Raw genomic sequence first — 16,775 nt, 5'->3', positions numbered from 1 at the left:
TAGACTCCTGATAGGATGGATAATCTTAAATCCACTGAAAGGAATCTAGTCTTTCAGAGTATGACCTGTTTGATACAGGTGTCCTTCACTCTGTATATTCAATTACTTGCTGTATAATAGAACGACATGCGCCACGTACAGTTCCTTCCATAGTTGAACAATATGTTCCTCAGGTGGCATAAGTGACTTTGAAGTACCTGTCAGCAACTGGCTTTCCTGGAACAGTACTATAACCGTTGAGTTCACAGTGGCATTTTACTTCTGAGGCCCTCTTCAGAATATTAAAAAGGGCACACCGCAGACTTCATTCCTTTGCTTCAAGGGCTGTGATTTTGTAAAGCTGGACCCCGTGGTCTACTCAGGAGAGAGACACAGGCTCCAGCAAATGTTTAAAAATGGTTTTGAATTTGGTCCAGTGTGTGAAGTTGGTCAGTAACTGTAACAATTGAGTCTGATCATGGGCAGTGCGTTTCCCCTTCCCCCTTCATCCCAGAGGATAAGCTGATTGACTGAACTGGACACTTTCACAGGGCTTGTGAGGTCACGGAAACCACTTTCTCAATTAGTGCAGGATGGTGCTTTCCTATTTAAAAAAATCACTGACGTCTCTCAGATACAAACTTGGGAAGGGAAGTGTTGAAGTTTGCTAGACTTCACCTGGATCACCAATATTTGGTGACTTCTGAACGATAAGTTAAGGCCTCTGGGTTCTCCTCTTGCTTCACTGCAATGGTAACTGGATTTATTCTGTCCAAAACTCACGCCCAAGAGCAGGAGATTGGACCTATTGATGTTTGCCAAAAGCGGCTTGTCATGTTGATCATTCTAACACCATAACCGCGTGATGTCCTAACTTGGTCTTTGGTCCAAAGATTGAGTGAGCAGAGCAGAGGAGGATGTTGTGAAACTCTGTATGGGATGGCAGATGGGGCCCTGGAGCATGCTGTTTCTGGCTTCAGATTGCGAGAACTTGGGATGAGGTCTGTCCTTTAGGACTTTGCAGATGTTGAGGGCAACTAGCTTGTGCCATTTTTCTTTGAGAAGCAACAATAAGAAGTTGAATTTTAGATTCCGATAGACTAGGTTTTCTCAACTATTGACCTTTTGGGTTGGATAATTCTTTGTCTGGGGGCTGTCTTGTGCATCACAGGATGCGTAGTAGCATGGCTTCTACCACTGCAGCCAGTGGCATCCTTCAAGTTGTGACAACCAAAAATTCTTCTAGGCAGTGCCAAATGTTTCCTGGGGGTAGAAGGTGGGGCAAAATTGCCCCTGGTTGAGAACCAGTGAGGTAGACCCTCACTGTGGGAGATTTCGTGGTCACAAGAAAATTTTGAAATGTTCCAGCTTGTCTTGGGGTTTTTAGACCTTTGAGTTTCCTGGGAAATAGATTTCTGAGGGACCTGTTGACAGGCAAAGAATGAACTCGAGGAAAAAGTGAGAGAGGTGGGTACCCAAATGCATTTAACTCCTCTCTTGCCTCTTCCTTCCACTCTTGTGCCTCTGTTAGTCTTCTGGGGGGGGGGGGGGGGGGGGGCGTGGCGGATGTAGATGAGGAGAAACCTGGCTGAACTGGAGAAGCTGCAGTTGGGAAGCCCAGCGCCTGCAGACTGAACTGGCAGAACCTGAGGCTTTTAGAACTTCAAGCAATCCTCATATGTAAATTCAGGCATCAGCAGTTGACTGCAGGCAGCAGAGAAGATGGTTTTTGGAGGCAAGCCGGGCATCTGCCATGGCCCTGGGCAAAACTGCAATGCTGGCAAAGCTGTTTTTGCCACCACCTCTCTTTCGGCACCTCCCCCACACCCTGTCTCACTTTCCCTGCCCTCCAGGCACAGTCGCCTGCACTGCCCTCTGGCTGCTCAAAGTCCACCTCACCCAACCTGAGCCATCTGCTTCATTACCTGCCCCCATTGAACTCTCCTTCCCTGAATGCTGACTTCAGCTATTTTGGGGGTTAAGATGAAAGAGTCAAATACTTCACCCTAAGCAGAGAAGAGTCGTAGTTTTAACCCATTCAGGGGATGTTTTGACTCCCAGCAGCTTGCTACTCCTCTTTTAGAACACATTTTGGAACATGGGCTTTCTGTGGCTTATCTAGTTTCCCGGAAATGAGCATTACGGTATAATTTCTAGCCACAATCTCCCCACTGGGTAATCACAACCTATAAATTCCATAAACCAGAGTCTTAACTTAGAAAGTGGCTCCGTGTAAGGTGAGCTGTGCATTGCCCATAAGAAAAGATCCAAATTCCTTAGCCTGGCATACAAAGCCTTTATAATCTACCTTTCTAAACTCTTCTCCATTCATTCACTCAAATACGGTAGAAAAGATGGACACAGACCCTGGCCCCCACCCTCCAAAAATACATATAGTCCAGTGGGGGATACACATAAGAAATCGGACAAAAACAACCTGGTGCCATGTGTTAACCCAGGGTAGGTAATGGAGGCTTGGGAGCCCCTTGTAGGGGAGGCTAACCTCTTGTCGGCTGGCTCAGGGAGGAAGTCTCACTTCTCTGCTGTCTCTCTATGGCTACACCTGGCATGCCTCGTCCCCATCTCTAGCTTTCTACATGATGGTCTCTCTGTCTAGAATGTCCTCTCATGATCTGTCTGAAAAACTCTGAATACCCTTTATGATCCAGCTTAACTGTTACCTCCAAGAGAATTTCTCTGATGGTACTTTGCCCTCTCTTGTTTTTCTCTGCTTCATCAAGTGCCCCCTGCCCACCCCAAATAAAAATGTGTTCTTTCCTTTGAGCTAAGTCCTTATACATTGTCTCTGTGGAAATATGTATCGTACTGATTTGCAGTGATTTGTTAACTTGTCAATCTTCCCCATTAAACTTTTTGTAAAGTCAAGGCAATGAAGTATGTCTCTTTTTAATTCCCAGCTCTTAGCCCAGTGCCTAGCACACAGAAGGGCTCAGTAAATGTCACTGAATGCACAAACCCATTTAAACTAGAATCTGGAACATGTGATGGCAGGATGCTGCTCTATTCCTTTTTATATTACATTATGAGATATACGATATACAGAAGAGTCCATAAAACATATATGTCCAGGGTAAAATGAAAACCCATGTAACCACAACCCAGGTCAAGAAGTAGTCCCCTCTATTCTTAACTCATCAGCGGATGTCATCTGCTTGAATTGAGTGTGTCACTATGACAAGGACTCAAAATGCTGTGTCTGACCTGAAGTTATTGGGGTCTTCTGCCAAGCGTGTCCCCATCTTGAACCTCAGGCCTGATAGTCTAGATAACAAATATTTGACTGAAAGCCAAGCAATTCAAGCAGATATCACTTGGCAGACGTGGTCTGAAATCCAGCTGCAGGAAGCTCTTCGCTCCACTGGACAGTAACTTGTGAAAGATCTTGAGCACCTTACTCCCCCTTACATATTGAGGCTCCAGGCTTATTTGGACTCTGCCACATCTGAGAAAAAGCAATTAACATGTGAGCCTTGCTGAGGTTGTCAGCTAATAGTTAACCTGCGTGGAACAGTCTATTTTTTCATGGCTATTAAGGTAGATCAGTTAAAATCTTGCCATGTTATCAGAAAGGGTGTACTCTGCTCTGCTTTGAGTAGAAATCAGCCATCTGCCTTGTTGCATTTGGTCCGAACACTGTGCCTTTGGAGAGGCCCATAGTTAACAGGATGCATGGCAACCACCTTGAGTGTGTGACATAGCTCAGAGCTGGCAGGGATCTCATTGTGTCTCATCTGGTCCCACTGCTGGGCTCACACAGCTCTCCTTTCCTTCCTCAGCTGCTCTCAACAACCAAGGGCTTTCCTGCCTGGCCTGCTGCCTGCCCTTCTCCCTCCCTCCTACTTTCTTCTCTCTCTCTTCTCCTGCCTCTCTTCCTTATAGCTGCCCAACAATTAATCTCTGCATATGGACTAGAATGATGACTTATTCAATGGATATTTCTTGAACCTGGTTGTAATTCTCTTCTTGAATACAAATTCAGCTAAATTTCAAGAAGTTATCCATTCTACGATCCTCTTTGATTTCACTTTTCCGTGCGTGTGTGTGTGTGTGTGTGTGCGTGCGCGAAGCATGATCACTACATTTAACTTAATCCAAATTTTAAATTTCTTTATAATAAACTTAACTCTTTTTCATCCTCTTTATTGAAATTTCAGGTGCTTTGTGTCTTGGAATTACTTTATATGTAGTCATTGAAAATTTTTTTTGATTATGTAAAACAGACAGCAACCTTACCCTCTTTCTATTCCTTGCCTCAAGGGGTTTGATTTATCCACTATTTTCTGAGCACCCACTATGTGCCAGGCACAGTTTGAGATACTGAGGCCAGAGCAGGGAAGAAGGCAGATGTGGTCCTTGCTCTCGGGAACCTGGCATTCTAACAGATTTTTATAGTTTTCTAGAACTGAGCTGTCAAATATGATAGCCACTAGCAACATGTAGCTATCCAAATGAAAATTTACATTAATTAAAATTAAATCACATTTAACATTCACTTTCTCATTTACACCGGCCACATTTCAAGGGCTTACTAGCCACATGTGACTAGAAGTTATGGTATCGGACAGCACAGATCTAGAGCAGTTCCATCATCACAGAAGATTCTATTGGATAGGGCCATTCCAGAGGAATTTGCCAGACCTACTACCATTCTGAAATCCCTGTAGCAATACCATGAGATGATTTATTATCATGATTCCTTCATATACAATCCTGTCTTTGACATACGGAGATTATGTCTAGCGCGCCTAGAGCCAATACGTTTATTTTTATTCTGGGCATCCTGTTTTTATTTAAAAGATGGTTAAATCAGTGCAATGGGATAGCATGTTAGAATACTGACTCATTTTCCCCTCGTGTTTTTCAAGCAGGTATTGGCTCTGTATCAGGAAAGGAGGGGCTGCAGAACCCAGAAACACCTTTGAGTCTCTGGCTGCTTTTGTGGTCCAAAGACACAAGGTCTCAGGACCTGGAGAATTTGTAAAAGGGGCAACAGAAAGCAGGATTTGAGGAGTAGATAAAAATGTCTTGGCAGAAGCCAGACTGGAGGAGAGAGGAGAGAAACGTGTGTCTGTGCATCCGTGTGAGGGTGTTTGAGAGTGAACGCCAACTTCCATGTGGTGCTCGTTTGTGTACTCAGGCTGTGTGTTTTTCCTGGCAGTTCTGTTGGGGGCAGCAGGGTCCCAGAGGGAGGAAGTACCTCGGATTTGGGACTGTGGTGAGACCTCATAAATCGACTAGACCTGAAGTGTTACACTGACTGAGATGATGGACATTTTAGCAGCCAACTGTCTGGACAGATAACACAAAACCCACAATCTGCTCCCACCCCCAACCTTAATCCACCTCAGAGAAGGTAAAGAGGGTGAGCCTGAGGTCATGATTTTCCCTCAGCTTAAGGGGATGGGTGTTCAGAATAGAAATAAGTGAAATTATAAGAAAAAACTAAGTGGATTTTCTGGCAGCATCTGCATTTGTGGTCTGGGAGCCATACCCACTCCTCAAGTAGTGTGGTTTCCTGATAACTAACTCAACAACAACAGACATAATCTTCTCCTTTGGTCTGTTTTATTTGAATTGATAGAATAATACTTTTCCTGGAAGAAATGAATACCCACAGCGGTGTCATCCTATGTATTTGGATAAAACGTCAAATAGTTAGGAAATTGATTCTATCCTGGAGCATTGGTTTCACATGTTCCTCAACCGAAGGAAGGGGGAAGAAGGCCAATGCAACAGCGTGACTGGATGGTTTAGATCAGGGGTTAGCAAACTACAGCTCATGGGCCAGATCTGGCCTGCCTCCTGTATTAGTAAATAAAGTTGTATTAGAACATGGCCACACCCATTAGTTTACTTATTGTCATATTGAGGAGTTACAAAAGAAACTATATGGCTCCCAATATCACCTGATCCTCAGAAAAAGTTTGCTGACCCCTGGGGGGCTTATGAAACTCCTTAAAATCAAAGACAGTATCTACACATCTTCCTGTTCCCTCCAGGGGCCTGCCTAGTGCAGAGCAGGAATTTGAGAAACACGGTGGAATAAAAGATTCGAAGGCTAGGACAAACTTTCCTGCTTCAAGGATGACTTCTTTCATTGATGCCTGGGAACATAAAGCCTTGAGTTATAGCCGTTGACGTCAGGTGTTAAAGAGGTACAGGTGCAAATAAGTCTCCATCATCTGTAATGAGTTGGCCTTGTTAATACAGGTGACTAGATCAGCCATCTGCTTTATATAATCTGGGTGCCTCATGGCCTCCTGCCCTGCACTGTAAGGAAGGTTCCTGAGCCTCTGATCACACGATTTTAAGTTGGATCTGAGGAGACATGGCGCCTCAGTGCCCGTCTCAGGTTGGGTTCTTCCAGAAGTGACCCTACACAAAGGAATCAAGTGAAAGTGAAAATGCTCCAAAGAGAAACTGGTTAGAAAGTGGAAGAGCGAAAAACTGAAAAAGGTGCAATTTTGGAAGTTTAAGCTTTCTCCCTGATCCCACGGGGATCTCTGGGGTATAAGTTGCACCTCACTTTCCAGAAGTGACTTTGTGGTCTGACTGTAGAAGTGTTTTCCACTTAAACAAGAGCCGAGGGACAGACTTTTTCTACTCTCCCTACCTTTCCTTTCCCAGAAGGCAGCACCAGGGTATGGATATCCTGGAGGTATAGACACTCTCAGGTGCTTTAGGCTCTTTGGGTTGTTAAGGTCAAGGGCAATTATCTGAAGAAGTTTACAGTTAAGAGCCCTTGGCATCAAAGCACACAGAAACTGGAGGATGGGTGCAAAACTTTGGTAAAGGGGAATGGGAGGGAATCTGAGTAGAGGACTAATGGGATCTGTTCCATGCTAGACTGGGTGTCTTCTCCACCAACATTTAAATGTGATTTGGATTATATGCCATTTTGAATTACCCATGTCATTTCTATGGTATGGGTCCTCCATTATATAGCAGAATCTTCTTCCTCTTTTTCCTTATCCTTTTCCTTCAAAAGAAAATTATTTTGGGGGATGAAACAAAACAAGCCACTTTTTGGTCAGATTCTCCCTTTTTATCATTAGAACTATAAAATTTTCAAAATTCTCTTTGAGACTATCTCATTCCTCCTGTAACATCTCTTGGGGGAAATAAATCCCATAAATTCTCTACTTGCCCTGTAGAATGGTATTTCTCTTATTTGACCTAAGTCAACCACTGTCATACTTCAAGGGATTCTTGGCTCAAGTATCCCAGGATTTGGGGATCCATGTCACGTTCACTTTACCCACAGAGAGATTCACTTTGAGAGTTCACAGGCTTTGGACATGGTCACTTTGATCTTTCATAGTGAAGAGCTCTAATCTTCCTGATCTGTCCTCCAATTGCAGCTTTTCATACATTCCCTTGATTAGTTTGGCTGCTCTTCTCCAGCTCAATGTATCATGGCTTCCTTGAGGGACAGTGGCCAGTATTATACTTCATGTCCCAGGCACAGATACACCAGAGCTTCAGATTCGGTAAAGATAGCCCCTTCTGTCTTGTTTTTCATGCTATTCTAGATGACGTTTAACATCATTTGGGGTTGAGTTACACACCACGCAGGTGTCTCTAGTATTCAATCTGCGGTGATTACTTTTCCTTGCCTGTAGTTGATTGCATCTAGCTAGAGTATGGAGTATTATTGTTTTTTAATGACTAATTTCATCTTAAACATGCTCATAATAAACATTATCTGCTACTTTTCTGCTGGCACACATGTGAAATCTTTCTGAAGTCCCTCACTGTTGCCACAGACTTTAGTTTCTTCTCTAAATCTTGCAGAATCCCATTTTTAGGTCACTTTTGCCCATGCTAAAGAGGACACAAGTTCCAACATAGTTTTACAGGAAGCTCTTTTGATTTGCCTCTATTTGGAGGGGTACACACTTTCCATATCTTTTCCTCCCAGTGATAAGTTAGCTCCCCATGGGTGACAAGTAGTCCCAACAACTAGATGGGAAGTCAGCTTTTCTCTCCTAAGGACAACTTTTTGGGAAGTGGCGTGGAGCTTTTTTGAGAAGGTTTCGAGAATTTTAAATACATCCCATCTGCTGATGCTTTATTTGCCACAGGGTTATGTAGGACTTCCGGGAGTATTCATGGGGGAGTAGAAAAAGCATGGGCTTTGGAGTCATGCAAGCCTAGGGTGTACCAAAAGCACTCTGTTAAAGGCAGAGTTACAACAGAGGCGGAAAATGGCCAGGATGGGCCAAGCACTAAATTTAATTATAGGCAAGGTATTAGCAAGTCTAGAAAAGGTTAAATAAAAATGGAATATTCCAAGGTGATAATAAGCACTCATTCTTGTGAAAGGCGATGAATGATGCTTCTCTAGTATCACGGGCCACTGCTAATTTTAAAAAGAGAGCCTCCTCCAAGATGGAGAATTTTCCAGCCATTTGGGGAGGTTCCTTTTTAGAATCTGGTTGTTCTGCACCACTATATAAAGTCTCCGATTCCATCCTTTTAGGGCACCAAACAATTTGTCCCTAATAAGTCCTTGGAAACCTGAGCAAAGTCTGCTCTAGACTGTGTGTTAGACCGAGATATTATTAGCCTCATCTGGCCTCTTATACTACCAGGGCTCCAGTCTTCAGCTGCCTCAAAACTCTGGAAAAGTTATTCCCACCATACTTCTCTTACCATCATCCTCTGTTCGCGCAATGCAAGCTCCTCTGGTCAACTTTCTTTCTCTACGATATTGTCCTCATGTGACACTGGGCTTTCTGCCCACTGAATTTTCCCAACATTTCTTCCTTTCCTCCCTTCCCCAGAGCCTTCTGGAACACTTTACCATTGAACACAAACTCTTAAGCTTTTTCCTACTTTTATAAGCTCACTTTCCCATTTTCTTGCCTTAACTAAAACCCATTTTTCAGGAAGACACCGCCTCCCTATAACCTTCTCAAATGGAGATTGCTCATTCTTTTACATCCACCATTGTAGATCCCATAAGTAATGTCAGCCTTCTCACTGATACTCGTTGTCTCTTCTAAACCACTGTTCTTCACTCTTTTGCAAAAAGCCCTTTCTCCTTTGCATTTCAGGTCATCCTGATCAAAGTCTTCTTGTCTACTTTCTCTCCTGTCATTATTATGGACACTTCAATATCTGTATTGACAAACACAGAAGAACCTAGCTTCAAGATGCTTGACCTCATTTCTGGCAGATCCTAGAGCCCACTCTCGTAGCCACTCCTGGACCCTATCACTACTCTAAATTGTTCCACCTCTTAATTCCAAATGCTAATTCATTGACCACAACATCTTATCATCACCACTCTCAGAATCCTTAGTTCTCAGTGCGCTTGGTGCTCAGGCTAACGCTAGTCCTGTGACCATTCTTTTTTCCTCCTAGGTACTTCCCAGCATTATACTTTTATTTTATTCTCCCTTCATCTTAGACATTATAATGCATAACTTTAAAAATCCTTGCAAGCATCTTCAAAAACCCTAGTCCCCTTTTTTTCTCCCATACTGGCACAGCAAAGTTCCAATCTTGGATTAATCCAACTATTCATTTTTCCTGATCTGGGCTGCTGAGTCTTGAGTGAATAAACAGACAACCTAACTATGCAAATAGGTGGCCCTAAGCAATTCTTTGACATGTACTGAGTTGGTGACTTTCCTGTGTGGTGATTACAAAACAATTCTCTTCTCAAAGCCCTACTTCATTGAATGACCCCCCAGCCCCATACATATACAACACTTCTTTCTCTTTCCCTAGTTAATGCTTTGCTTTGTGCTCATTTACTCTTAAATCACTGTAATTGGTTTTTGCACTCACCACTGAAATGAAAATTCTCTGGCCAAAGTCACCAGTGACTTCCTAAAGGTCTAATTGAACGGACTTTTCTAAATATTCACCTAATTCCTTGCATTTGATTCTGTTGACTCCTCCATTCTCAGTGTTCTACTCTGGCCTTCTTTTCTCTCTTTACTTTTGGTCCATGGCAAGCTCACCCACTACCATGGCTCTAACTGGTAGTTATATTCTTGATCACCAAATCTATATCCCCAGTCCAGCTCTTTATACTTAGCTCCAGAGTTCTATATACAAAATAGCCTTCTCCATGGTTTTCCTGGAACTCCCATGGGAACCTCAAATTCAATCCAACCCCAACTGAACAATCCTCTTCTCCCCATCGTTCCTCCTCCCAGGTTCGCTCTCTCTCATAGTAAATGACATCACCTTTTAGACTAAGCCAGAAATTTTGGAGTGACCGTCAACTTCTCCATCTTAAATCCTCATCCACTTCCCCGACTACCACCTTCTGCACCATGTGACTTCTGCCCAGGTCCTCCCGTTTTTACCTTCCTAAAATCTCATATTGCCTATCTTCTCCATCCCAACTGTTATTCTATTAGCTAATGTCCTCTTACCTCCCATCTCAACCCCATTTATGGACTCTTTACATTTTTGCTTGATAGCTCTGACTAAAACATATATCAGATCATGGTACTACCTTGAGCATGGAGGACAAGTCCTCCAAGATCTATACTTCTGTTCTCTTCAGCCTCATCTGTCCTGCTTCTTGCCTCCTGACTCTCACCCTACAGTCAGCCATATTAAACTACCTGTCGTGCCTGGAACTTGCCATGCTAAATCTCAGTTTGGAATGCCATTTTCTCCTTCACACCCCGCTGCTCCCATCTGCCTAGCAAATAGCTGCTCATATTTCAGAGCTCAGCTCAACCCTCTCATGCTCTTCAAGGCTTCATCTATTGCGCCCCTACTCTCACCCCAAGAAGAACTAACCACTTTCTTTTTTGGGCTCCATCTCCACATACATATTGTTGACATCAGTTTGCCTCTCCTGGACTGTAAACTCCTTGAAGGCAATGTCTCTGTCATGTGCATCACTGCACCTCAGTGTCCAGCTCATAGTAGGAACAAAATAAATATCCAAAGAATGAATAATGAATGAATTAAAAATGGAGCCCAACCCGTGAGCCAAGGTTAAATGAATATTATGGTAGTGGAACAAATGTTGATCACAATAGTGCACTGAATCATCACGAAGGCCTGCCTGCTGGTAGCTTGCTATTTGTAAATCTGCTAAGCCTCAGTTCACTTTAGTAAACAAGTTGGGAGAGTCTTCTCTAGAATGTAAGGGACAGAAAATGGGTGTGGTGCCTCATATTGGCTTACTTCCTTAGCAATTTGCAAAAACAAAACTCAGCAAAACAATTCCCCCTTTTCCAAAAGTTGGCATTGGCTCAAGTTTTTCTTTTCCAAAATACTTTGTTTGGTCAGGCAACACTCCCCATGCTATAGCTGTTAGGGCTTAGCATGCTCTGAAGCCATTAGGGAAGTCAGTCCTGCACACCAAACAGACTCAGAGCCCTGAGTTTCCAGAACTGGAGTCCAACGACTGAAATCCATAACGACAGCCGTCTTCTGGGTTCATGCTGTTCTAAGCTTCACCAGAACAGGCATGTTTTAGAGACTGGCCTTGAGCTATCCTAATTTCCACACCTGAAGTGAGGCACGAGTAATTGGAGGCAGAAAAGTAATGCAGGAGAGTGTTTTAGTTTTACATGCACATACGTGCTCCTTGTTTCCTGACAAAAACACCACTTTAAATCCAGCCAACATCACAGAGAGACCAAGGTACAAAAGAGCAAGGATTTTTTGATAGCAAAACTTTTGTACTAAATAAATAAATAAAATAGAACAACAACAACAACCACAAAACAGACAACAAACCCTCTTACTCCATATTATCTATTCATTTCAGATGGAAAAGCCCTAGGCAGCAAGAGAAAGAAAATTTGACCCATGCATTAAGTAGATTGGATAGTTAATTTAGGGCGAGTGGAAACAGCCAAATAATATTAAGCTGTCATGGTGGAAAGTAAGTTTTGGACATTCTGCTTTCACATTACTACCCAAACTTGTAAAAAAGAGAGGCAGAAAGAAGGACTAAATTTAGACTTTAATTTAATGCATTCAAGAGCATGATTCATTTCCCCCCTGCCCTGGTCCAGCCTGGGGAATCTGCGTGTATGTCAGGCAACACCAGGATGCCCTGGAAATAAAGGGAAGTCTCGTTCATTCAGAGGCTTGAGGAAGCCAGAGACACCCTGTTTTCTCTGCCAACAAAGGTGTTTTCCAGGTACCTCACACACCAAAACGTAGAACCTGATTTCTCGGCTGGCGAGAGTCCATCTAATTTTAGCTTTGCCCTGGCCTTGGCATGAATATGCTGGAAAGATATTCTGCTGCTCCTCTTCTCTAAGTGGCTTTTTTCCTCTCAGGCTCCAGTGGCATCCCAACCAGCTCTCAGAAGCCATGCAACATGGGTCACCTTAATGAGACTCCCAAAAGGCTGTCATCATTTGGGAGCAATGCATTTAGCAACCCAGAGTCCAAGTCACCTCATGGTAGTCTGCGGGTTGGGTCTTAAAGAGCTAGTATTATATATAACATAAATACCTGAGAGGATTTTGGACTATGTGAAAAAACCAAAAGCAAAACAAAACACCCAACAGCAAGAGCAAGTTCCATCCCCATCAGTCAACCAGGGTTTTAGGCAAAGTGAGCAGGTAGAGCAGATCTTCACTGGCCCTTCCCCAGCGTCATTATCTGCTGCTTCTAATCACGTTCTTGCATTCACTTCTGCTCCCGACACCAAAGCAAATATTTTAGCCTCTACAGATATTGATATGAAGGCCAGACTATCATTCGTGTTAATCCAATATGGTTTAGAGGTGAAAAGCACCTAAGCTATTTTATGATTTTACGGTGACTTCATTCTTTTTCTTTTGCTGTTAGTCTTTAAGCACATTTGGAAAGTAACCTCATAAGTCTTTTCTAGCTCTTTTTGGCCTTATTGATAGTCTCTGGGACAAAGTCTGTCTCTTAGGACAAACTATGAGAAAAAACATGGAACGTATATCAAAAATCTGTAGTTCGGTAGCATTGCCTCCCAGAAGTGAGGGCATTAAAGCGGTCTTCCTTTCTAAGGTATAAGACAGATGTTGATAACCCACCTCTAGGGCCCCATATATCCATATACACTCATCCCAATTAAGAAAGATTATTGCCCCAAACATGAAATGGGTTCAGCAATTTTGCAGTTAAAAACAAAAAGAGTTAGATATACAGCACGTGCATTACGTTACAAATGAGTTGCTCTGAGAAGGGCTGTGCGGATAAGCAGCGCTTGGAGAGGTCCACACAGGGCACATCCACACAATGAGACTTGTAGACCCTGGGCAGGGCTGTGGGTCCAGGTGGATATGAGATCCGATCAGCCTGAATACATGCTTCACAAACCAACCTGGACACAGCACAGAAAAGAGGCAAGACACCGCAGGGCAGCATAAACTATTTGTACCTTTCTCAAATAGCTTGGTATGTGGGTCTCCTGGGCAGTTCTGAATGACCAGGTGGGGCGGTCACCCAATGCCCTTCGGGCCCACCCAGTGCCATAACATGAAAAACAAATCATTTAGACAACAGGGATGTTCAATGACCTTGGCCAAATGTTATGACAGATTTGGGGGCAGCTTTCTATACCCATTTGAGAAAGGACGAATACTTTTTAGCACTCTGGACAGAAAACTGGCTGATTTAGCTTAGAACAGTGGCTACCATTGCAGTCAATTTCAGAATGTCAAAAAGGAAGGTACGTGGTTGGGCAAAGGGTGTCATGAAGGTTGCATCCATCCAAGACTGGGTCAGTTACACATCGGGATTTGGGGGAGAAACTGATTCTCACACACGCAGAGCACCACAGATCTAATAAACAATGTGGGAAATCTATTTTGATTCTTCACTCACACAAAACACCTCTCTTCCATCTCTGGGGGGGGTGGTTTCAAGTTCTAAACTACAATCAGCCCTTCTTTTAAAATAACAATAATAGATCCTCGTATTCAGCCAGATGGTGGTGTTTGTTGCACTAGGCTGGGTTCATAGTACAACATCAATAAATGGCCACTTGTAGAGGGACAGACAGAATCCCATTCATAAAACACACCTACACCTCCCTCCTTCTCCCATCCCAAAATGTTGCATTGTCAAAACACCCATGGGGGCTTAATCTCTTTTGGAGAAGAAAGGAAAACTAGAAAAGGCAAAATAGTCTAAGTGGAAAAGCAATTTCTTGGGGGAATATAGTACATTTACTCTCTGAGGAGGATAATCACAGGTGGGCTTTTTAAGTGTTGTTTTGCCTTTAGGCACCATTTAAAAGGAGGATTCCAAAAGAGTTTTCCCCAGTCCCTGGAAAGCTGTCTTGTTGAAGGCTGCACATTGTCAACCGAAAATATTGCAACTGGGAGATGGAGTTAAAATTCTTTCTCAGTGAGTTGGCTAAGTCTGACGAAATGAATATTTGTTCCAATTAGGTGTTCCAAAAAGCCTTCTTGCCTCAGATAACTCATTTTGAGAAGGAAAGGGTATTTGTTCAAAATCCATCACGGAAGGGAAAATGATGTACTGGTGTGTTCCATTGCCAGTGTACACACGCTCTTCATAGGCCTGGAGGACTCACACTCTTTGGTGCTTTGTCCTCATTTTCTTGGTCTCAGTCCTACCTGGGACCGGCAGGGGTCGTAGATGGGATGCTGACTAGTCTCTGCTCCTGCTCTTAGTAAGCTGTACTACCTGGTTGTGTAACCCTAATCCATGTCCACAGTCCGGGGCTCAGATGGCTGGCCTGTCAGCAAAAAATGTTTGAAAAATGTTAATTCAACAATGTTAGAGGGATGTTATTTCTAGAGCTAAATTCCTCAGGGAAAAGAAGAAATGGTTTTCCTGGGATTCAGCTCCTCGACTCTGAAAGATATTTCTTTCCTGACGCTTTCTTCCCAAATAATTTCCTAATGCCTGGTGTGCCCTGCCATTTGAACCAAACAAAATGCTGGAACAGATGCCTACTATACAACCATCTTCAAACTCTATACAAGGGGAGTGTTTATTACAGAGAATAAGCATCTATTAGGGCATGAAATGGTGGGGGCCTGCTGGCGCTCGCTCCCCACACTGAATCGCTTCATGATATGGATACCATTTTTTTTTCCTGGCATTTACAGCAAGCAACTCAGTTAATAACCTAAGGCATTTTCCATCCTTCCAGGCAATGAATACTAGCCTCTTTTGAGTCTCAATAGCACATAATTTAAGACAGTGGGAAAAGGAGCTAGAGAATAGTTTCCAGTGCAAGGAAAACACCACGCAGATGTTTGCCCTCACTCTTGAATTCTGATGGTGAAACTGAGAATCGTTTATTTGTTCTGAAGTCAAACCCAAGGAATTTATTTTTTAAAGCTGGGGGCTGGGGTAGTGGTGGGGAGTAGCGACATAATATATTCCTAATATTGAAATATTCAACACATGGCCCTAGGATTTTGAATCCCCAAAGAATTTAGACCCTTTACAATGGTTCATTTCTTGATAGAATTTGGCACACCAGATATTGATTTATGTCACAGAAAGGACATACCTGAAGAAACACCTGAGGACTATTTTGCTAAAATTGTATATTCACCTTTTGTAATTGCTTTTTTCCTCCAAGATAGCAAGCTAAGAATCGGTCCTCTATCTTGAGCCATTTATTGAGAACAAACAAATGCACTTAGAAAAGACAAGACCCAATTGAAGTTAAATACCTGACTTTGGTGTATGAGAATCATAAACTTGCTTACGGTCTATCTGGTCCGCAAACACTTCCCCATAAATCATCCAATAGGGCATGTAGAAGATGTTCTTGGCCAATTTCCATGATGGCTCCTCATTGGGAAAGAGAATGGCTTGCCTGGCGACCCCAAAACTCATCAGCACCACCAGCATAATGATGACAAAGTACATCATATCTATCATCTGGAAGGGTGGGGAAGCAGAGGGAGAAACAAGAGGAAACCAGTATGATTGAGTGTTCCTAGGACACGGACATTGACGGACACCTTTGAAGGAGGTTCACTTTTGAGACTGCTGATAGTTTAGATAGAGAGCTGTGTCCAGGTAAGAGGACATTTGGTCTACTGAGGCCAATGTCCAGAGAATCTTATCAGTAACTCAAAAATCATTTTAAAAACCCCCAAAAAACAAAAAAACACAAGCACAGTAGAACTCCTTCATTTTCCATTGCTGCCTGTGGGACCCAGTCAAGACTAGCATAGGAGTCAAATAACACAGAGGCTTGCATTTCCATATGAATGCAGTACTAACTTTTTCTCTGCTCACTGGGGAGGCAAATGCCCTCCTTGGGTCTCTCTTTTTTGAGCAAAATTAGAATTGGGATAGTTGAACTATTTCAAGAACTACTGAAATGCTGTAAATTCCCTAAGTTCTGAAAGGCTAATGAAGAGTTGGAAAGCTCAAGAAAACAAGCATTTGTAAACAAAGCTAGGACAACCTAAAGATCTATCATATACCATCTTATTCTTGTGGCCCCACCTCATTGAATGGTATTCGACCACAAACCAGTCTCTCAGAGAACCACTCTTTCTGACTGACTTTTCCTATCAGGGTACGTATCCTATCACAAAGGGTGTTTTCATGGGGCCTTAGAATCAGGCTGCCTAATGGCCCATTCCTGTGCCTGCTGTTGAAATGTTGGATTTTCATCTCGACATGTTTATAAAATTCTCTTAACTCCACTCAAGTACAATGTTGACTCTTGTTCTACTTTACTTCTATTTTTTATTCTTTTGCTTGTTTTCATGATACACGTTATCTAGGATCTGTTTCACCTATGCCAAATTACTTTCCTTTTATTACCGAAAATAGATGAGGATGTAATAATTATTATT

The 16,775-nt window shown here is 42.9% G+C and overlaps 1 protein-coding gene and 1 long non-coding RNA gene across 17 annotated transcripts in view; one reads left to right on the top strand and one right to left on the bottom strand.

Annotated features, from left to right (window-relative positions):
- Positions 1–16,775, bottom strand: part of TRPM3 (transient receptor potential cation channel subfamily M member 3) — a 502,456-nt gene that overhangs the window by 37,418 nt on the left and 448,263 nt on the right. For 9 of the 16 annotated variants that reach the window (XM_070248627.1, XM_070248632.1, XM_005604961.4 and 6 more), the window contains one exon: positions 15,669–15,843. In XM_070248627.1, coding sequence (XP_070104728.1) covers positions 15,669–15,843 — 175 coding nt within the window. Of the gene's footprint in view, positions 1–15,632; positions 15,844–16,775 lie in introns of all 16 variants that reach the window. The other 7 variants (XM_070248626.1, XM_023627683.2, XM_070248628.1 and 4 more) reach the window with 1 other exon arrangement.
- The window catches only part of LOC138920408 (uncharacterized), a 76,760-nt gene that overhangs the window by 32,117 nt on the left and 27,868 nt on the right, over positions 1–16,775 (top strand). The gene's annotated exons all lie outside the window — the stretch shown is intronic.

Source organism: Equus caballus, chromosome 23 (assembly GCF_041296265.1).
Source record: "Equus caballus isolate H_3958 breed thoroughbred chromosome 23, TB-T2T, whole genome shotgun sequence".
Lineage (NCBI taxonomy): Eukaryota > Metazoa > Chordata > Mammalia > Perissodactyla > Equidae > Equus > Equus caballus.
This window is presented reverse-complemented; position numbering and strand designations above follow the sequence as displayed.